Raw genomic sequence first — 22,888 nt, forward strand, 5'->3', positions numbered from 1 at the left:
TTCAAGAACACAATAATTTTTGATGTATAAGCATGCCATCCATCTTTTGAAACCTGGCCTTTGCTTTTCTACTTCCATGAAGTTTTTCCAAACACCTTCATCTGTGCTTCTGCTAGTAACATCCTGAATGACATTGGTTCATGCGTTGTCCTACATCACTCTTTAATTATTTCATTTCTGATCCTTGTTTTCCCAACAAGACTAAAAGCTGCTTTAGGATAAGGATCATCCTACTTTTCACAGACTCTAGCATGCCAGCAGCTTGCCAGAAGAACCACAGCACATGGACGCTGCCTCCTGAGATACCAGAATGTTGACTGCCATCATTAAGCGTTCAGATAATGGCCCTGAAAGTATTAACTTGGAGTTTTGTGGCCACGTGAAAAAAATTAGTTGTAAATGTCTAAAGCCATACTAAGGATACATAAATATGATGTTTTTCTTTTTTTTTTTTTAATTTTTATTTTACCCAGTCTCCTAAAAGACCCACCTCATTCCTTATTCTTCTATATGTACGGCAATGAAGCATGATGTTTTTATAACAACCACAATTAGTAATCTTCAACATATTTCTGGTATTTACATTAATTCTCCCTCCATAAAAAAATAGGTCAAAAACAAAACAAACCTTAGATAGGAGTGACTGGGGACAATACTTCTATCCATCGCTTCTTTTTCTGTGCCATTTATTTATCCCCTAACTGTCTGACACCATCCTTGCCCCTAGTTTTTGTTAAAAAGGTCAGCAGTTTAAATCAGGGCTTTATCCTTATGCAGAGAATTCTGTCTCTCTGTAGTTGCTTCTAAGTCTGTAAGTGCAACCTTCATCCTACCTAGGTAGCTATTGGGCTGTCAACCTCTCAGATAACTACAGGTGCTCCTGTTCCAGGTATTGGTGAAATATAAAGAGGTTTAACAGGGCACACTCCTAAGGGCCTCCTGTAATAATTTGACACCAAGAATAGTCTTTCTTAACTCTAAACATGCGTATATTCTTGTTTTGCAACACCTTCCCTGACAAACCCTCCCTACACACACCATCCAAGCTGGGATGGTGGTTGCATAGAGAGCTGGAACTTTTCATAGGAGGGAAATAAATTCCAGCTTGAGTACTACCCAGAAAAATTTCCTCTACAACCTTGACATTGTTACTTCCTGTGCTTATTAGCAAACTCCCCCTTCCCCCCCCCCCATTATAAGAGTCCAGGTTTTCTGTTTACCCCTTCCATGCCCATTATATGAGAGCTACCCTAGCACAAGAGTGAGGACACAGGTGGCCACAAACCACATGTGTTGACGGGAACAGGTGAGGAATTGATGAGTCACCAAGTACCTTCAAATACCATGTTCATCCCATATGTGTTTTTAGTTGGTATGATAGATACAGAAAGACTATATGTAACGTCTTTAGATTCATGGCACTCACACACTTTATTGAGAACCTACTGGGGCCAGTCACTCAGTGCCCATCAGAATCTCAGAGGCTGGTGGAAGAGACCTGAAGAGAGGTGAACACAGGAAGTACATAGGAAGGAACAAAAACCAATAAAGACCAACACTAGATTTAAAATAGTTTGTCACTTCTCTGTGTTTGTTTATAAGGGAGCGGGCTCAGTGAGGTTCAGGTGATCAGAGAGGGCTTCATAGAAGCCGTGGAAGAGGTAGCTGATGGCCACCGATCCCAGGTAGTAAAGAAAGGTTTCGTGGAAAGTATACACTCTTATCGCAGCCAAGAGGAGCCTAAGGAGACATGATGACTAAATGTTATATGGTGTCCTGAATGGGATCCTGAACAGAAAAAAAATTAGGTAAAATCGGAATAAACTATGAACTTGAGTTAACAATACTGTATTAATATTGATTTATTAATTGTAAGAAATATACCATAGGAATATGAGATGTTAGTTATAGGGAAACTGGGTGCAGGCTATATGGGAACTCTCTGTACTATCTTCTCAATTTTCCTGCCAGTCTAAAGCTGTTCTGCAAACTAAAGCCTATTTTGAAAGAAAAAAAAAAGCAGTCTTAACAATCTACAGAATATCCCTGGCATGGTGACAGGAAGGAATCAGTTTGACAATGACCCTTTTTTTGAAAGAAGTGACTTTGTCGTTAAATGCCATGTTTGTGACTCGATCATCAATTCCTATAACGATGCTGAGTTCTTGCCTGCTTTTCCGTGGTTAATTTTTGGCAGGCAGCAGCAGCATTTGTGCAGTGATTACAATTTTGAGATGCATTGTCAGTAACCAGGGTGCATAATGGATCTTCATCTCTAATTACTTTTCTCTCCACAGGTGTCTGGAAAGGGTCCAGATGGGAATGCACACAACCTCCGCTTTGAGGGGATGGAGAGACAGTACGCCTCCTTACCCAGGTAGATCACTGAGGGGTCTCCCATCACCATCCCACCCGCACATAAAGTCTTTAGAAAATACACATGGAATAGAAATCTGGCTCTGAAATGGGGAATATGTTATAATTTTGCCTTACTGCATCTGCCACAACCCTCGTGCCATCTTCACAACTGTGCTAATAATTGAAACACTTGTGGGTTATTTTTTAAGGGAAGAAAATAGTATATCATTGCAATTGAACATGTCAGCGAGAATATTAGATTCTGAATGGAAATCCTAAGCCATTGCTATAAACATGGTATTGAACAGCCTGCACCCAGCTCAGAGACAATAAAATAGTAAATCCTCTGTCCTAGGAATTACCCACAAGGAAGGGCATGCCAGCCTTAACCCTGGAGCTTCATGTGGGTGTTAAAAAGCAGGAGAGAAATAGGAACCGGGAAAGAGGTTCTTTGCTTGATTTAGAACCTGACCGTGTTCTTTGGGCAATAAGCAAATATTGCTGAGGGGCACCGACACAGTGTGGGGAAAAGACAGCTTCCTGGGAAAGTTCGCTTGGTGATTCTGGACGAACAGGATCCACTTATGCTGTAACTAGACACCCCTGAAAATGAGATACGATTCTCAAAGGTTTGTGCTCTTATCTGTGAGGTGAAGAATAATTTTAGTCTGCAGTCAATGGCACATGACAAAGAGGAAACCCTTCCGAGATGACATACAGTGCAGCGACTATGGGAGTTGAGTGAGTTGAGGGTGTGAGAATTTGTGAGTTTGAAAACAAAAAACAAAAACAAAGAAAGGTTAATGCCAGGCAGAAAACGAAAATGTTACAGGATATCTGCTTTTAAAGAGGGGGCTGGTGGGGAGGACGCTAAATAGAGCTTTTCTATCATCATACTGAATTGTTAAAGTGCTAACTCAGAGCTGGGTTACCGTTTTGAGTTGCATGTTGGCTATATTTCTGCGTGTGAAATGACAAAAATAACAGCCCGAATATCACAACAGGCATAGCCCAAGTGACCATTTGCCCTTATAAATAGTATGTTGATTTTCAAAAGTAATGAAATCTCAAATCTAGCAGAGAGCCAATTTTGAACACTGATTGGGCAGGATACCCAAAATACAATATTTTAAAAGCTCCTGTACAACTATATTTTATCTCCGTTTTCCCTTTTTATATGTTGTCTCATAGTTATTTTTCTCATCCTTGATTTCTTTCCTCTCCTTATTTTTTCCCTGGCTTAGTATTTTGTTTTCATTTAAAAAAATAGAAGTAGTCTCCAAAATTCATTTTAAATATAAAATTTCTGGCTTTCAGTATTGAAGTGCATGGAAATTGTGGTTAAGGCAGATGGAAAGTACTGTATTCTTAGGATAGGAAGAAAAAGGAAAACTGGAAACAGTTTAATGTCTTCCTGGCCAACTTGTACTCAGACTGCGGAAATGGATTTTTTTTTTTTTTTTTTGGGTACAAATCAAAAGCACAGAAATAGCATTTATAAGTACAGAAATTCAACAGATTTCACTCATTCATTCCTTCCCCAAGTATCTACTGATCATCTACTATGCATCAGGCCCTGAGAATCTGGAGGCTGGGGATGCCGTGGCTCTAGACACCTAGACAAGGACCCACCATCTAGGACAGGAGGCAGAAAAACAACTTTTTGTGAGAGTGCAACCAATGCTTAGATTGGTAATGATTAACATAAAGTCCTCTGAATTTCCAACTCCTATTTATTTTAATTAATCAGCCCTGAAATGCTCAGCCATGGCTGACTCTAAACACATCTATTTTAGGATTAAACACTGTGGAGGGAGTGTTTTGACAGAGGCAATACGTTGATGCTGTTTGTGGCTCTGGAGCTATCATCGCAATATATGAATTGGCAAAATCCTGCCAGCCCCGAGAGTATAACTGTAGCCAAAAGCGAAGCATCCTAGACTGAAAACAGCTTTGACGAACAGTGCATTCACACACGCAACACGATGGTAGACGTGATGAGCTTCACGTGCTAACACACCTTTTTAGCTACCTGGCAAGAAGGAGTCATGATGGAGAATAAATAAGGCTCAGACGAAGGCATGAGAGGTCCCTGGCACTGGTTTTCTAATGCAGGGGCTCGAACTTGCGTTTCCATCTCAATTATCTAAGGGAGATATGCAAAGCATCCCCACCAACATGCTCTAATCCATCGAGGGGGGGGGGCCCATATTTACCCAACAGGATGCAGAATGCCGAGGCAGGGGACAAGCTACTGGCTTCTGTGTGCCGGTGACATTTACCCTGGTTTCCTAGTCTTCTCCCGCCCCTAGAGATTTTACTGTCCACTTAATTGAATCACCCCAACTCCACTGCTCCTTTTGTCAGGGGAGTGAGGCGAACACATCTCTGTAGGCACCAGATCCCCTCTTAGTCACAGAGGTGGGGAGCTTTAAAATATTTATGGAGTTAAATTTTTAATTAAAAATAGGAATAATTCTATCTACAGGAAGTCAGTGGCCAACCTTATAGGGGGCTTACTATGCTACTGACTGATTTGGTTCCTCTGCTGTTTGTGGAGAACATCACAGGAGTTTTAAGATAAACTCAACAGTGTTGATTTATGTGCCAAATTTGGAGCCATCAACCCAGAGAGAAAATGCCCCCCAGTGCCTGGAGCTGGGGAGGACCCCCGGTCAAGGGACACCCTGCTCTGCTTTCATGGAACTCTGTCGTCATTTTAAAGTAGGCCGTGCAGCCTGCTGCCGGGCTGAATGACACCTGACAAAATAAAGCCAGAACCCTAGCCAGCTCAGGAAAAAGATAATTCCCAGCACTTGCTAGTTATGAGGTTGCCTAAGGCTAAGGGCTAAGCGATGTTAAGTGTTATCGTTAAGCAATTTTAAATCTTCTGCCTCTGAAGAAAAATGACTTTATTTCTTTTCTCCTGAGGGTGCTGTTTTGGAAAGCGGAGCAAGGTTGTACTACAGCCTCGTTAGCGAGCGCCAGGCTTTTCCCAGGGCCAGTGTTTTAGCATCCTGTCCAGCCCCCACGTCTCTTTGGTAGTAAACAGAGAAAGTCAGCATCCCCTTATTCGTGCCTGACACAAATTATTACTCGCCCTGGGTGAGCAGGGAAGTGGCTGTTTCCCGGGCTGCTCTAATGTGTGAACAACAACGTGCGTATTTTTGCAAACAGCTTCTTTTTCACTTCAGCCTCCCAGCCTCTTTCAATTCTCGCAGGCCCCATTCTGATTTTACAGGCCTCCTCCTGGTCCGTCCGTTCAGCAGCGAACTCTCTCCTCTCCCATCTGAAGCCTCCATCATTCCCACCTGGCCCATCCCTGGCCCCATGGGATACCATTATCCCTTCTCTGCAGGTGGCTCAGTGCATCAGCACATGATGTTGCTCTTCCGGGCTTGTAATCAAGTGTTGAGTCCCGAGGAGGGAGCAGAAAGGCTCTACATCTCTTCTGTGGTCCTACATGCGTGAGTGCTGAAAGGTTGCTGGAGAAACTCATAAAAGCATTCACTGGTTCCACTACAAAATTCACATTATCCAACCCCAGCTGGGCCCCTGCTGCTGTCCAGAATTCCTTTTAGTTGTGCCGTAAACTCCCTTGACTATCCCCACAGTGGCCATTCCAAACCTTTTCTGCTCCCGTTAAGTTCTGCAAAGATGACTAAGCCCCCCCAAGCCCAATCGCTAGAGATGATCTCACTTCCTTTCCTTTACAGCCTTGAGACATTCAACCTTAGTTCCTCAACTTCTCTCTACAATTCGGACTTGCTCTGTCTTCACTAACACACACTTCCCAAGGGGAGACATGAAGGCATGGACTTGGAGTCAGGCCATAATTACAGCCCCATCCATCACTTCTCACCTGGGTGACCTTGGGCAAGGATCCAACTGGTCCAGGCTCAGTTCTTTAATCTGCAAATTGGGGATTATATCAGGGACTCTGTACAGCGCCTGTATGAGTATTAAATATGAATGATACAAGCAAAACCCTTGGTGAAGAACCTGCCTGACATATTTTAAGGATTCTTTTATATTGTTAGTTTTTTTAAATTTTCTCTCTGGGGATGACATGTTCCTTTCTTTTATGAGTCAAACCTATACAGCAGAGCTCATTCTCACTGGCTTCTTGGGGACCCTACATAGTCAACTACCCCTCTCTCAGTTGCATCTTTAAGCCCGTGGCAATTGCTTTCCTCCCCCTGCCTACTACTGTGAATGCATAGGCTCAGCTGCACAGTTGACTGGGAATTCCTCAGCGTGGAGAAGGGGAGTGCCAACAGCTCATGGAGATATGCTGGGGGCATAACTGAGGCTGCAGGATTAGCCAGCTCTTAGGGAAGGACCAGCAGTCCGGATGATCAAGGAAGAGGGCACAGCAAACTGAAATGATCTGAATGACAAGCTGTGCTGTGGACATGCTGGGAGACGGCAATTCTTATAAATAGGGAGCTCACATCAGGGATATAGGAGCTAACTCGGGTCTAGGCAAGAGGCTACCGCCCCTGGCCAACAAGACTTAGATGCAGGCCCAGTGTCTCCCCGGTGGTGGAGACCCACCCAGTGTGAGTGAACCAGCAAGGCTGGACCTGATGTTCTTGCTCTGAGGACAGATACGGTGAGGGAGCCGCACTCTCTGGACCAGTGCGGGGAAGTCCTGAGATATCGCGAAAATGCTCCCGTTGTCTCCGGACAGGACAGCGCTGACTGAGCCTGCAGCTGTAGTGACTCATAGCTCAGCAGCAGGGCTCAGGTGGCAGGACTACCCCCTGGGCTTGACTTCAGTCCATCAGAGAAAACAAAGATCTTCCCTCAACCCTCCTTCCTCCTCCAATTCCCATTTTCCTGCTTTGGGAAAAAGTGTCTCTATTTCCACACCACCCCACTGAACTCTCGCCTCTTGCCCCAGGCTTCTGAACATGTCACTGATGCTTCCAGCGGACTCTGCTTCCAGCCCTTTTCTTTCTTTCTTTCTTTCTTTTTCTTAATTTTTATTTTATACTGGAGTAGAGTTGATGTACAATGTTGTGTTAGTTTCAGGTGCACAGCAAAGTGATTCAGTTATACATATACATGTATCTATTCTTTCCAGCCCTTTTCTTTCTTTTTTTTTCCCTAATTTTTATTTTATACTGGAGTAGAGTTGATGTACAATGTTGTGTCAGTTTCAGGTGCATAGCAAAGCGACTCAGTTATACACACACATGTCTCTATTCTTTCCAGCCCTTTTCTTTTTGTGGATTCTCTCTGAGCTGCCTCCTCTATTCTTACAGGTTCAGTTCTCATCACTGCGATGATGAATCCAAAATGAACCTTCCTATCTCACTCTTATTGTGACTCCAGTTACAGCTGCTGCTTAACATAGCCATCCTTCTACCTCCAAGAGACCTCAAAGCCCCCATGCCACAAGCCAAGCCCTCTGCCATCTTTCTTTAGCTCTTCCTTCTTTCAACTTCCATAACATAGATTTAGCACTTTACCAGTGCCATTGAAAACACCTTGAATTAGATATTGATTCTTTGCTGCCACTTTCCACCACTATTGGATTATAAATCCCTTGGAAGAAAGGATATTGTTTTATATCCATCGTTTTTTACACCTATCAACAGGACCTAACATAGGACCATGTATACAGTAAGTTTTTAATATATGGGTACAAAGATGAGAATAGATTTGTTTTTATATAAGTAAGTTGTAGGAAAGAATTCCTCCCCAAGATTTTTTGACCATTTATTTTAGGGCACTATTTTCCGGGAAGAGTATTGATTTTCCCATGAGAATGTCCCTTTTCCCTGGAATCAGTAGAAGTCCAGACTTCCAAATAGTTAACTCCTGTTGAGCACTTACCATGTACCAGGCACTCTTCTAAATGCTTTGTATCCACTGACTGACTTAATGCTCACAACAATCCTATGACTCAATACCAACCCTATTATTATCCTCATTTCATAGGCAAGGACACAGGCAGAGAGAGATTAAGTGAAATTGCCCAAGTTCAACAGCTGGAAGTGGCAGAGTTGGGATTTGAACCCAGGCAGTCTGGCTGCAAGTTTGTACAATTAATTTCTGGGGCTCAGGTCATCCAGCTCAGAGTCACATCCACATTCTGCGATTATCCCATGCCCTCGTCTTATTTGCTCACCTGTTTATTATTCTCACTAAAGTGTAAGTGCCTTCGAGGACAGGGACCGTATTTTATTCATCTTTGTATACAACACAGAACATTACTAACAGACAGGCTTGGTAATGCCTTTCAACTGTTTCTGCCATGCTGTCATAAAATCAATTCTTTTCCCATTCCCTGGGGTCCTTCCCTTGAAATATGTACGGTTTAATGCGTAATTGCTAGATGAACATTAAGCAATAGACTTTGCCTACCAAGAAGGGAATCCTGTTTTGTTAGAACACTCCTGAGAGCTGAAAAAGCAGTATCTGCAAATTGGTACTTTGGTTCTTTGAGATTACGATTAATATCTACCCAGAAGAAAAAGGATGGCGATAAATTTTCTGGGGGAAATCTGCATTAGCACTCCCGAGGAGAGAGACTCGCTTTCCCGAGACTGATGCGGGACAAAGACCTGCTCAGGCCAGATTTGGCTTTTAGTCCTGATGGCGCTCTCACCCGTATTCCATGAGTTACTTGACAGGGAAGAAACATCTCTCTGAACAGCTCAAGCAGCTAGAGGTTGGCTGTGTAATGAGAAGCAGCATACTAGAACTGATTTTGGGTAGAAAGAGCAACTCTAGAAGGAGCTAACAGCTTATGCTTGCTTCCTAGGAACCCAAAATAAACTCGCTTTCTAAGTGTGTTCCCAGTGTTTTGGTGCTGGGTAGGACCGTGTCCAGATCAGAAGAACACGCTGTAAGAGCATACTTCCGCTTTAATGTTTCAGTTAGTTCACTTTGTGGGTTTCGTGTTTCTCTTCTGCCTATGCCATTGCCCAGCCCCAGGAAGACTCCAGTCACAAGTGCACGGCTAACTTTGAAGCCCGCAACACGCACAGCACCCACTAGGTTACATTACCCGCAGAGTCATTTACCTCACTGCTTAAGGACACTCCCCCTCTCTGATTTCTCGTTCTCATCTCCAGTTAGCTTCTGCTCTGCTCGCAGCTATTGAATTTTCCTTTGCCAACCTTGCCTTGTGTTCTAGCCCTTGCTAAGCAGATGGCAGTGACATTCGAGTTCTGCAGAGATCTCCACCAATGGCACAGTCTAGGTCGTTGCTGAAGCTAACGGAGGTCGTGATTCAATGAGTTCAGTGAAAACTTGAGCAGTCAGCAGGTGTATATATGTGTGAGCGTGTGTCCGGTGTGGGTGGCGGTTTGGCCATGTGGATCTGTAGAAGTTGACAGAGTCTCCACACTGCCTAATCGAGTACTTCTCTCTGCCACAAGGCCAGTTTGTCAAATAAGATGCTTCATGAAAATATATGTACTGCTCGCCACAGCCCTGGCAGCTGGTCAAATGTTCATCCAGGGTTTGAGGCCATTACAGCTAGTACTTTCTCTCGGCAAGTCTCTAGACGGAGCCCTGTCGCATTTCATCTAGATCCGACAAATCAAGACCGGTCTCCCCAACACCTTCCTTGTGGCACAACTTTATTGGAACAGCCCTTTCTTGCGGTGAAAAGCTACCTCTCAGCATCCCTGTCTATGACTGCTGCTCTGACTTTGCAGGCAAGCTAAGATGGGCTGAGGAACTTGTCTTTAGCGCATCTCCCACATCTGCGTGTGACAGAGTTTAATGCTTTTGAAAATCAATGGAGCTCTTTTAACCCACCAGATTCAAATTTCTCATCCTTTCTCCTCTGTCCCTGAAAATCTAGTCTCTACTACCCCTGGCCTGTTGAGTAAGCTGCCTATTTGACTGGCCCCTCTAACACCACCTCACTCTTAATGCAGAGGACAAAATGATGAATTAGCAGCAATTTAATTCTTTGTGAGATTAAGATGTCTCTCAAGATGTCAACTCAAACTTCCTGAAAAATGCAAAAAGCCCTAGCATGTAATACTGCCTTAAGATGCCAAACAGCTGAGATCAGGGGGTTAATGCTACTGCCATATCATTTTTATGTCACTTAGTTCCTCAGATAAAAGTCCATTTTAATCAAATTTCATATCATTTCCTCATAGCCAATATATCCTTGATGCCAGTTGGAATATTTGATATTAATTATTCAGTCGAAGGCCTCCATTATGAGTTTAGTTAGAATGTTAGTGATTTAAATCAAGTTTGGACCCATTACAGTACTGATGTCCCCAGAATTGTTTTAAATGAATCTTTTTTTTATTGAAGTATGGTTGAATTACGATGTTGGGTTAATTTCTGCCATACAGCAAAGTAACTCAGTTATATACATATATACATTCTTTTTTATATTCTTTTCCATTATGGTTTATCCCAGGGTACTGAATATAGTTCCCTGTGCTATACAGTAGGACATTGTTGTTTATCCATTCTATATGTAATAGTTTGCATCTACTAACCCCGAGTTCCCAGTCCATCCCTCCCCCACCACCACTCCCCCTTGGCAACCACAAGTCTGTTCTCTATGCCTGTGAGTCTGTTTCTGTTTTGTAAATAGGTTCATTTGTGGCACATTTATATTCCACATATAAGTGATATCATACGGTATTTGTCTTTTTCTTTCTGACTTACTTCACTTCATATAACAATCTCTAGTTGCATCCATTTTGCTGCAACTGGCATTATTTCATTCTTTTTTATGGCTGAGTAGTATTTCATAGTATATACATATGACATCTTCTTCATCCATTCATCTGTCGATGGGTATTTAGGTTGCTTCCATGTCTTGGCTATTGTGAACAGTGCTGTTATGAACATAGGAGTACATGTATCTTTTTGAATTAGAGTTTTGTCTGGAAATATGCCCAGGAGTGGGATTGCTGGATTATATGGTAATTCTATTTTTAGTTTTTTAAGGAACCTCCACACTGTTTTCCATAGTGGCTGCACCAACTTACATTTCCACCAACAGTGTAGGAGGGTTCCCTTTTCTCCACACCCTCTCCAGTATTTGTTATTTGTAGACTTTTTAATGATGGCCATTCTGACTGGTGTGAGGTGGTACCTCACTGTAGTTTTTATTTGCATGTTTTAAATGAATCTTGATGGACCACATGTATTAAATTCCATAGATTTTTACTTTTCCCTCATTTTCCATAGAAATTCCTAAACTGTTACATATTTGTTAAGCACTCTTTTTGGAAGAAGAAGATGTGCTTGCTATTTAAAATAGAGTGCTAAATCTGGCATTACTTTGAACTTGAAACATGTTAAGATTGGTAAGCTGACATTCGTGTTTTCCCTCCTGCACATATTTTTTAAAGTTTTAGCATTTATTTCCCAATTCTCCAGTGAAAAGGAAAGAAAAGAAGGTTATTTTGTGCATAGGAAGCTACTTAGAGTGTTTCTTTATCTCTAATTTCTCATATTCTTTGGTCATTCTTGATGTTTGCTTATTGTATGGTCATTCTACCATCTGCCTCCAAAAGTTCCGCGCACTGGAATTACTGTGGTGAGTTTCTTGACTGCACCGAGCTGTTATGCATGATGTACTGCTCTCCCTCTGCACCCGCCTCCCCATCTTCTACATCTCTCCAGCCATTTGCTACTGTCTCTTGGCCCAAGTTCTTGGGTTTGCTGTATACAGGTTTTGTCCTGGCGTCAACCTACTGCAGGCATAGACACTCTGAATAAACCAAGTATATTAATTCGTTGTAATATCTGGCCTGTATGTGTTTGTGAGGCCTGTGCTTTATGATTATTTGAAGTGACATGACATCACCAAAACATGCAGGGATCTTGGATAAAACATGAGTGCCTCCCCAAGAATATACAAGGGAGAATGGACAGCCTCTTCAATAAGTGGTGCTGGGAAAACTGGACAGCTACATGTAAAAGAATGAAATTAGAACACTCCCTAACACCACACACAAAAATAAACTCAAAATGGATTGAAGACCTAAATGTAAGGCCAGACACTATCAAACTCTTAGAGGAAAACATAGGCAGAACACTCTATGACATAAATCACAGCAAGATCCTTTTTGACCCACCTCCTAGAGAAATGGAAATAAAAACAAAAATAAACAAATGGGACCTAATGAAACTTAAAAGCTTTTGCAAAGCAAAGGAAACTACAAACAAGACAAAAAGACAACCCTCAGAATGGGAGAAAATATTTGCAAACGAAGCAACTGACAAGGGATTAATCTCCAAAATATACAAGCAGCTCATGTAGCTCAATATCAAAAAAACAAACAACCCAATCCAAAAATGGGCAGAAGACCTAAATAGACATTTCTCCAAAGAAGATATACAGATTGCCAACAAACACATGAAAGAATGCTCAACATCACTAATCATTAGAGAAATGCAAAGCAAAACTACAATGAGGTATCACCTCACACCAGTCAGAATGGCCATCATCAAAAAATCCACAAACAATAAATGCTGGAGAGGGTGTGGAGAAAAGGGAACCCTCCTGCACTGTTGGGGGGAATATAAATTGATACAGCCACTTTGGAGAACAGTATGGAGGTTCCTTAGAAAGCTAAAAATAGAACTACCATACGACCCAGCAATCCCACTACTGGGCATATACCCTGAGAAAACCATAATTCAGAAAGAGTCATGTACCACAATGTTCACTGCAGCTCTATTTACAATAGCCAGGACATGGAAGCAACCTAAGTGTCCATCAACAGATGAATGGATAAAGAAGATGTGGCACATATATACAATAGAATATTACTCAGCCATAAAAAGAAACGAAATTGAGTTATTTGTAGTAAGGTGGATGGACCTAGAGTCTGTCATACAGAGTGAAGTAAGTCAGAAAGAGAAAAACAAATACCGTATGGTAACACATATATATGGAATCTTAAAAAAAAAAAAAAAGGTTCTGAAGAACCTAGGGGCAGGACAGGAATAAAGATGCAGATGTAGAGAATGGACTTGAGGACACAGGGAAGGGGAAGGGTAAGCTGGGACAAAGTGAGAGAGTGGCATGGACATATATACACCACCAAATGTAAAATAGATAGCTAGTGGGAAGCAGCCACATAGCACAGGGAGATCAGCTCTGTGATTTGTGTCCACCTAGAGGGGTGGGATAGGGAGAGTGGGAGGGAAACGCAAGAGGGAGGGGATATGGGGATATATGTTTATGTATAGCTGATTCACTTTGTTATACAGCAGAAACTAACACACCATTGTAAAGCAGTTATACTCCAATAAAGATGTTTAAAAAAAAAGTGCCTCCCAAATGCATGAACACATGCATTTAGTTTTCATTTTTATGTACCAAATTCTGCACCTAAATTGTTTCCAAGATGTCATGTTTATTCCTAAACTAGCCAATTGTATTTGAAAAGAAAATCAAACTAAGAGCAATTAAGGCAAAGGAAGTAAGGGGAGTGTCATAAAATATACCGAGTGCCTACCATGTGCTGTGTATTTTACATGCATGGTCTCATTTTATCCTCGCCATCCAACTGGGTAGTAGTCATTAAGATGCTCATTTTTTTAAATTAAAAAAATCCATCCTGAAGTGGCAGAATCAGAATGGAATCAGAATTCACACTCAGTTCTGTCTGGTTTCCAAGGTCTTTTTTACTTTGCTTTACCACACCACTAACACGGACAAGTTAGGGAGAGGTTGGAATACCTCAGCTTTTTTCATGAGTAACATGAGTTCATGGGAAGGAAGATATCTAAGGTCACATAAAAAATTCACCCATGTTCATTGTCTTTTAGGGCTCTAAAAAATGAAAAATGTTGAACCCTTCAGGGGTAAAAAAAAAAAATCATAATAAAATACAATGAGACAAAAAAATAATACAATGAGACAAATAGTAGGGAATTTATGAGAAAAAAAGAAAAATACTTTCGAAGCATATCATTTTCATTCTTATATCACTGTGATAAGTTTTCCCTAAGTAAAAACAAGATGGCCACATTTTCCTTACAACAATAATTCTGTTCCTATTGGGAACGTAAATAAGGATGTAAACAGCTCAGCTTAGGGTTATGCGTGCACAACGGCTACAAACCCCAAGTGTGTGGACCAGGTCCCCAGCCCCCAGATTGCACTCTGCACTGCCCTTCCACAGAAACACTTGTGACGGGGCATGGGGTGGAACCAATATTTCTTAAGTATTCATTATGCTTCAAGAATTCTAGTGGGCACTTTAAATGTTTGAGTTCATTTATTTCTTGTAACAATCCTGAAATAAATAGTATTATACCTATTTTATGGATGAAGAAACTGAGGCTCAGAGATGCAAAGTGGTATGGCCAGAGTTGCACACAGAATATGTAGCAGATTTTGGAGGCAGTGCAGCTCTTTCTACCTCTGAAACCTATAGGATCTCCATGAATCAAGTTGTCTTGTGCTAGGCTGGCTGTAAACAGGCAGGAGAGAAGCCTTCAGTGATCATCCTCTACTAAGGCCGCCCTCACTGTGCTGACCCCACCCTAAATCACCACAGTATATAACTGTGGGACATGAAAATGAACCAACCCCTAATAGGCTTCAAAATGACTACAAACAGCATCCATGAACCGCAGAGTTCCCCTTTAGCATATATAAACACCCACCTCCTTCCAGCTGAAATATCTTTTAAACCGTGCTCTTTTTTAAAGACTGTCTCTTTGTCATGCTAGTGTTTAAAAAGAGACACTAGCTGGTTCTACTTCAGCAATTTTCATAGCCAGGACAGTATAGTTGCTTCTTTCCCAGTAGAGTCCCAGCAGATCCTCAGGGGACATGGTGAGATGCAAATGCCAGATAACCATGGAGGGATGGCTTCTATCGACTCTGATGCTTCAAGTCCGAAGAAGAGAGCTTTGGCAGTTGATTGCCATGGAGGTGCCATGGAAGCCCATCTGTGCCCTGGATTTTATGTGACACAGGCCCCATGACCTCAGTCAGAATGCTGGGAAACACCTTGGTCCAGCTCCATTATTTCTAGCAAAGGCAAACATTTGTGGTACAAATGTGGGAATGGTTGGTACAAAAAGAGTAGCATTCAGTATGTGTTCTTCCTTATATTCCAAGTCTTTAATTAAGCCTCGATTGAAGTGATTGGGGCTTATCCCAATAGAAGGCTGTACCACTTGACAGTCAGCAGAACTGATGCTTACAGCTGAAGATGGAAACACGTGTTAAATAGGTAGGAACCTGGCAATTCTCAGTGGCTACTCGCCACTAACAATATGTTCTGGGGCATCATTAGTAGCCTTTGAACTTGACCATTGCTTGAAAATGAAGACAGGGTAGTGACTGCTCAGATGAGGTTTCTGCCCACTAATTGCTTGCATGTATCTGAGGCAAATGCAGACCCATTTCCAGAAATGAGAGTGTCTGACAGCCTAGGTTTTGCAGGGTACTGGAAAGAGTTGAAATTGTTGCAGCAGAGGTTTAAGACAGAAAATAAGCTCGCTGAGCTATTTTGAGAAGGAGTTTGCCACGATGAAGTTTTTCTCCTGGAAACAGTCCTACAAAACCGGGATTGGAGTTTATGCTTGGTCACTTTCCACTGATATGTTGGTGCTTTGACAATTTATGCTACATGGTCTGGACTGTGCAACACCCTTTTACAGTTTTTTTCCAGCTTCAAAATCAGGTCCATGTATAAGACAGAGCTTCTAGCCAATGTTTTATATGAGTAATTTCCTGATGTGCTGCATGTAACGTGGCCAAGATAATGTGATGACTGCCTTCTGTGGGTCGGTTATAGACAAGTCACTTATGTTTCTACCTTGTCGACAATTTGAATTCTTCAATTTGTCCTTTTTCTGGTGACTCTTTTCATATCTGATTTTTTAAAAAAACACAGATCAGTTCTGAACTGTTCAGAGCTAACTGTGCATCTGTATTAGCCTAAACAGATGAGCTAGGAAAGTCACCTACCCTTCCTTATTCCTTCATTCAGCAACTATTTACTGGCTACCTACTAAGTTCAATACACTCTGTAGGCCTTGAAGATATAAGTGCTGTAGGACACAGCCCCTGTACCGTGGAGCTTTTAATTCAGTGGAGGAGATAGTAATTGTACAGTCACAAAGAAATCATAAAAAATTGCAGCTCTGCCCATTATGAAAAAAGAGAGATAAGTGATTCAAGAAAATATAATGAGAAATTGGACCAAATCAAGGGAGGGAGTGAGCTTTGAGCTATGATCTGAAGGAGTTTAGAGAGGAGAAATAAGAAATATTCCAGACAGATGAAAAACACGTGCAGAGGCCTTGGGTAGGAGAGAACATGGTGAACAGAGAGACTGAAGGAAACCCACCAGGCTGGAACAGAGACTGCGGGAGAAAAGCAAGAGAAGTCAGACCATGGGTGGTTAAGTTAAGGATGTTTAGATTTATTCAAACACTAATTAGAAACCATTATGAGTTTTAGCAGGAGAATGATATGGTCAGACTTGTATTTCAAATCTGTGGAGAGTAGATTGAAGGGAGGCTGGAGTGAAGGCAAACCAGGCCAAAGGTCATTGCTGTAGTTTAGGAAAGAGATTGTGGTAGTGATGCTAGTGGAGATGGGAGAAGATGGTGGGTGCCTGGTGATGCGTTGGTTACACGTGGAGGTGTGGAGGGGAAGTAAAGCCAGGTGTCATGAGTGAATCCACACACAATGGGGTGGGTGAGGGTACCCTTCCCCCAGAGAGGAAATGCTGGGAGAGGTCTAGGTTTGGGGGGAAGATCATGAGTATGAATTGGGAGGTGCTGGATTTGAGGTGCCTTTCAGGCTTCCAGAAGGAGAGCCTGAAATGTAAAGTAGAGATGGCTCAACATGGATGGGAACTACAGTGGCTCATCCAGGATGTTAGACTAATGTGTATCCATCTACACTGAACAGAGGACCCCAGGGTATATCAGCGGTGATGATGTAAAGAACCAGAGTCTCAAACTCAGAAAGTGCAAACAGAGGCAGGGGGACAGTACAGATTGCACGGGCCTGGGCTCCAATCCATGGTTGTGACTTGTCTTTACTGCTTCTGTAGACAGCAGAGGCTTATCTATCACTGTCTGTGTAATTTCATTCTGGAAATGATATTTTTCTCAAGTAGGAAGAAATGGTGACTTAATGCCATCTGGCATTCTGTGACTAAGCGTAGCTCTGACCCCATAAAGCATAATCATGAAGGGAAGAAGGAACAGTGGAAATCGTTTTGATAACCGTGCTGTGCTTATAAAATAGAATATCCTTGTTCTTCAGAAATATGACTGAAACATTTACGGGTAAAAAGGCACAAGTCTCCAATTCACTCTCAAATGGTTCAGGAAATAATAATATGTATATGTGTGTAATAATATGTATATATGTGTATGCATACCTGTGGAGAGAAAAAGGGGAGATAGAGGGGAAGGGAACCTAATGGAAGAAAAGAGAATAAATGACAAAGTAAATGGGGCAAAATGTAAAGAATTGGTGGATCCGAAAAAAAAGATAGAGGGAGTTCTTCATACTATTGTTGCAGTAGCAATGACAGTGTTAACAAGGAACAGTAGAAGTTCTCATAATTTTCTAGTACAAACTCAAAAGTAAAAAAATGCACTCATTCTGGAGTCTTATGCTGGGTTTGCCCCCAAAAGCAGACCCAGAGACAAAGATTTTGGAGCAAGTGATTTTATTTGGGAAGCAACCCCGGGAAGTCCTGGAAGGGGAGTGAGGAAGCGAAGGGAAGAAAGCTGGTACCGAGCGCATTAATAAGCAGGGTACTGCTGCGGGCAGCGGGCAGGGATCAGCTATGCCGGGCCCTCTGGAAATAGCACGAAATGCGCTCACACCTTGTCCCGCATGAGGAGCCAGGATGCTGCAGTCTTTATCGTTCAAGTCCTATGTGTCATTGGCTGAGGGTTGCTGCTGAAGGAGAAAACTCCTCTGCAGGTCCAGGGCACTGGTAAGAGGACGCCTCAAGCCTCTAAGCACAAGTCCTTGGAGTAAGTCCTGAAATGGGTCCTCAGTGCTGAGGAGCTCTGGGCAGGGCAGGGCAGCACTGCTCCAACCCGCGTCCAGCCCCAGAGTCCAAGTGGAGCAGTCCTGGTTGCCTTTCATAAGAGAAAAACATGTAATTATTAAGTAGCCCCAGACTGCCTGGATGCCTTCATTTTATTTTTGGAGGAAGTGTTCTGCGAATTGGTCACGTCTCGTATGGAACACAGTGAATAACGATAGCATTGACAGGGCAGCCCAAGAGCATAATCCCAGAAGAATGTATTTCTGGTTTCTCTTCACTCAAATATGCAATTCATCAAAATGACGTAAAGTCTTTGACAAGTTCATTTTCTTTCGAGCCCATGCTCAGAACATCACTAAAATAGAGCAGCACCTCTGGGAATACCCCCAGGATTATGGAAAGCCTCAGGAAAATGGAAATTTGGTAGCAAGGTGCCTAAATCAAGCATGCCCATTAATGAAATGGGACTTGGAGTGTCTGCAGTGACTTTACTTGTGCTCATGGCTGTAAACACACACCAGGTCAAGTTCTGCGTGGATTTCAACACGCCACCTTTGCTCCAATTAAGAATAACAGGACCTTGGCCAAATGCAGGGACTAATCATATATCTCTGGTCATGTTGCACCTGTAGGCTCCACAGTCTCACCTTACTTAGCCTTAGACTTTATGTTAAGATACCAGTGTTGTGTCGTGAAGCCTACAAAAGTGATCAACCACATCCAGTTCAATTAACACGCTTAAGCTCATCTTCCTGAGAACAAAAGGTATATGTCATAAGTCAAGCAGGCTTCAGGATAAATTCCTAACATGTAAATTACTAGGTCAAAGAGTGAGTATTTTTAAAGTTCTTGATATATACTTCCAGACTGATCTCTGAAAAGGTTGTATCAACATACACCCTCACCAACATGGAATACAAAATATTTTTTAAACTGTGTCAATTTAATAGATTAAAAAGTAATAATTATGATCACAAGCTGTTTTAACTTGTGATTCCTTTACTCTTAGGGAAGTTGAATTTTTCTCATATATTTGTTGAAATTTGCATGGATTTTTTTTAGTCTGTGGTAGCTTATCTGTTTGCTATCATTTCTGCCTAGGTTTGTCTTTTTCTGCTTGATTTACTAGAACTCTTCATATATTAAGGACATTAACACTTTGTCATATGTTAACTTTATTTTAATTTAAATTACATGTACAGTAAATAGGAATTTATAATTTTATAAGTGAAATCTTCAGTCTTTTGGTTTATGATTTATTCTTTGCTTTTATTGATATATTTAAAAAGTTGTCTCCCATCGTCAGATCAGATAAATATTTGCCCATATTTTCTTCTAGTTCTTTATGATCTATTTTTTCATGTATTCTACTGCAGGAAAGTTTTGAACATGTGTCATCTTAAGCAATAATGTACTTTCATAATGTAGTTTCAAGCAATTTCAACTATGATGTTGTTATAATCATAAAAAGTACATGGCAGTCTAGACACCCATGCTAAATGGCTTTGTACAAACACGGTGGAAGATACCTGTGCAGTTTATTGACACACATTAACAGTCATTTTATATCCTGCTCTCACTGCAGTTAGGCCCTGTATCAAGATCCACGTGTGTCCTGAAGCATTCTGACCAGGACCCTTGGAACATGGTACAACACCAGGTCTTCAGTGTCCTGGGAGGAGTTGGGGTCACCCAAATGGGCTTCTTCCTTAAGGTGCACTTCCCCTTGTAAAATATGCGCTCCTCTCCTTGACCCTCTGCCAGCTGCCATGACCCTCTGCAGTGTGAGCAAGGTATAGGAACCTCTTGGAACATGCATTCCTGTGGTCCTCAGATCTGCTTGATAAGAACTCTATGCGTGCTCCTCAAAGGCAGTATTGATATTACTGGAAGTTGCTCTTCTAATTTCTATGAGAAAAAGATGCCGTTTTAGTAGGAGGAGACTTGTATTGAGATAGTATATGTGTCAATTTGGCTAACCCCAGAGGAACTGTGAGAGGAGGGGTTCTTAATCTGGCGTCCTGGTCTGGCATATCAAAACTGTCCACTAATGGGCTTCAGGGGACCTTCAGACTCCCTAAGATTACATGTCAAGCTTTTTATGAATAAAATTCTGTATGTATTTCTGAGGGAAGGGGTGAATGGGAGAGTTCTGTGACTCAGTAAGTTTAGGACCCACTAAACTAGAGGAATTTAAACTCATCTTAAAAGGGTCATTAAAAAAAAATCTTCACATTATGGTTCCCATGTGGCTAGCATTTTTCTTTCAGTGAAATGATAGATAATGCCTTCAGAGAGAATATTTCATTTGTAAAATTTATGAGAAAAAAATACCCAAATACTAGCTTACTGTGTTGAAAAGTGTCCTTAGTATCAGAGTGAATATAATAGTTTTAGCAAAAACAAAACAAAGCAAAAAAAGACTTATTTTGGTCTACCTTTCAACCTCACATCGTATAATGTGTGCATATATCTCTGTTTTGGACCCTGCCTTTTTGTCTGCTTTTAGAAAGAACAAAACCTTCCCAGCATATAAATCCCAGAAAGCAGGTTGAATGGCATTGAACTCTTGACTGTGTGTCCCCATTCCCCTCCTCCCATCACACCCACCAGCAACATGAAATACAGGACCTGCTTAAGTTTCCAAGGGCCACATTTGTGTGCTCATCAGTGCTACCTAAAAAGGATTTACACATTCTACTCTCTTCCCAGCTTTTGAAAAATAACATTCTGTTCTCAGCCCCAGAAAGTAGAAAGGGAGAGGAAGCCACTCATGGGAATGAGCAGACAGCAATCTTCTTTGGAACAAAAAGTACTATGGCGATCCCGCTATAAATGATAGCTGTATAAAACCTCAGGAAACCCAAAGAAAGTAAAATATTAACATTAAACTATAGCAACCCCTGCTGTATATAATTTAGATAAATAATCCATTTAATGTAGGTAGGATATTGTGATATAATTGTTCATGTGCCACTGGCAACAGTTTACACTTAAAAAGAATAGAGGCATTAGCTGCTGGTAGATGGCAAATGCATTTTATTCATTCTTAAAAGCCAAATGTCCTCAAATAAAATACTGATCAAGGACTAAAAATTTAAGGGCTGCTGAATCTTTGTCTCATAATATGGATTTGTGGCCTAATGTAGCCTTTCCTTGACCTTCTTGCATAATGGTAGGATATTAATAAGAGAAAGATGGTTACATAAAACATGCTCTGAATGTGAATTTTTTTTTTACATATGAGTAATTTCAGGTGGCTAAAGATGGAATGAGCTAACCTGAAAGTAACAAGCTGCTCACTGTCTCGGCCAAATTAGGCTTAATGCTGAAAGGCATTCCTGAAGAAGTCAAGAAGGCGGGGGGTCAAGCCATCAGGCCAGGGAGTGCAGCTGTCGGACCACCTTTTGTGGTCTCCGAGGGAGCAACCAAAGAAAATCCGGCAAAGAAAATCTCTCAAAGAATCAACAGGGAGAGTAAAGCAGAAATAACCAGATGTCCCAGAAGACTCTATTGGCATTATGAAGAAAGCTAGATCAGGACTAACAGGGTTTGGATTTTATCAACCTTACTAATAAAAGTCACTTGGCTCTCCATCTAGAAGAGCAGTTGGTACAATATGGAAAGGTTTTAAAGACCATTAATTTCTTGAAATGAAACAGCTGGCCTTATTGGCTATTAAATAATGAGCCAGATTCTCCCAAGTGCCTAAGTCACTCTCTAGTAGTAAATTAGTCATTTAGGGAGGCACATTAACTCTTTAAGAAGATTAGAGTTCGATTTAGTGTACTTTATATGTAGGAGGAAAGTTGTAGGGAATCTGGCTGAAGCTGAGCAAAGAAAAGATGGAGACAAGACAGAATCCAGTGAAGAAAGTCAATGTATGATTTGTGTTAACGTGACAGCTGAGATGAGCATAGGAAATTGGAGAAGTTGAGTCGTTGAGGGATACTTAATCTAGTGTTCTACATTTGGAAGAGATCGTGATGGTAGAAAGAGTTGACACTTCATTGATTGGTCCGTTCATTCACTCATCCAGTAAGCTTTTAGTTGGGCAGTGCTGTGTAGCTGGCACTGAGCTAGGCGTGAGGAAATGCTCTTCAGTGAAACAGAGTCCTTGTCTCCAGGGCTTTACTGTCTAGTCTCTGGTGGCTTGGGTAGGGAGTGGAAAAGAGACCAATAAATAGAGACTGCAATAGAGTATATTAAGTGCTAGAATTTTATTTGCATACATTGAATTTGAAGTAAGGAAGTGGCAAGATATGCAGTGATGAAGCACCTTGTACAACAGGTGAAGAAGTTTGAGTCTACCCAGAAGCCCTCAGGCCATTGAAGGCTTTTAAACAAAGGAACGGTTGAATCAGATTTGCATTGTAGAGAAAGCTCCTTGATAATTTCGAGGAGAGTAAATTGGAGAGACAAGACTAAAATAAGGAAAGACAAAGGGAAGCTGTTGATATAATCCTTGTAAGAAATGCTGAGGGCCTGAAGTGAGGCTGTAACAGTGGGGAATGCCAGGAAGAGAAGAAAGGCATGTG

At 41.6% G+C, this 22,888-nt stretch overlaps 1 protein-coding gene across 2 annotated transcripts in view; it reads left to right on the forward strand.

Annotated features, from left to right (window-relative positions):
• PARD3B (par-3 family cell polarity regulator beta) overlaps positions 1 to 22,888 on the forward strand; it is a 1,037,929-nt gene that overhangs the window by 961,898 nt on the left and 53,143 nt on the right. For both annotated transcript variants that reach the window (XM_059928520.1, XM_059928522.1), the window contains exon 22: positions 2,298 to 2,377. In XM_059928520.1, coding sequence (XP_059784503.1) covers positions 2,298 to 2,377 — 80 coding nt within the window. The remainder of the gene's footprint in view (positions 1 to 2,297; positions 2,378 to 22,888) is intronic.

Source organism: Balaenoptera ricei, chromosome 7 (genome assembly GCF_028023285.1).
Source record: "Balaenoptera ricei isolate mBalRic1 chromosome 7, mBalRic1.hap2, whole genome shotgun sequence".
Classification (NCBI taxonomy): Eukaryota; Metazoa; Chordata; class Mammalia; order Artiodactyla; family Balaenopteridae; genus Balaenoptera; species Balaenoptera ricei.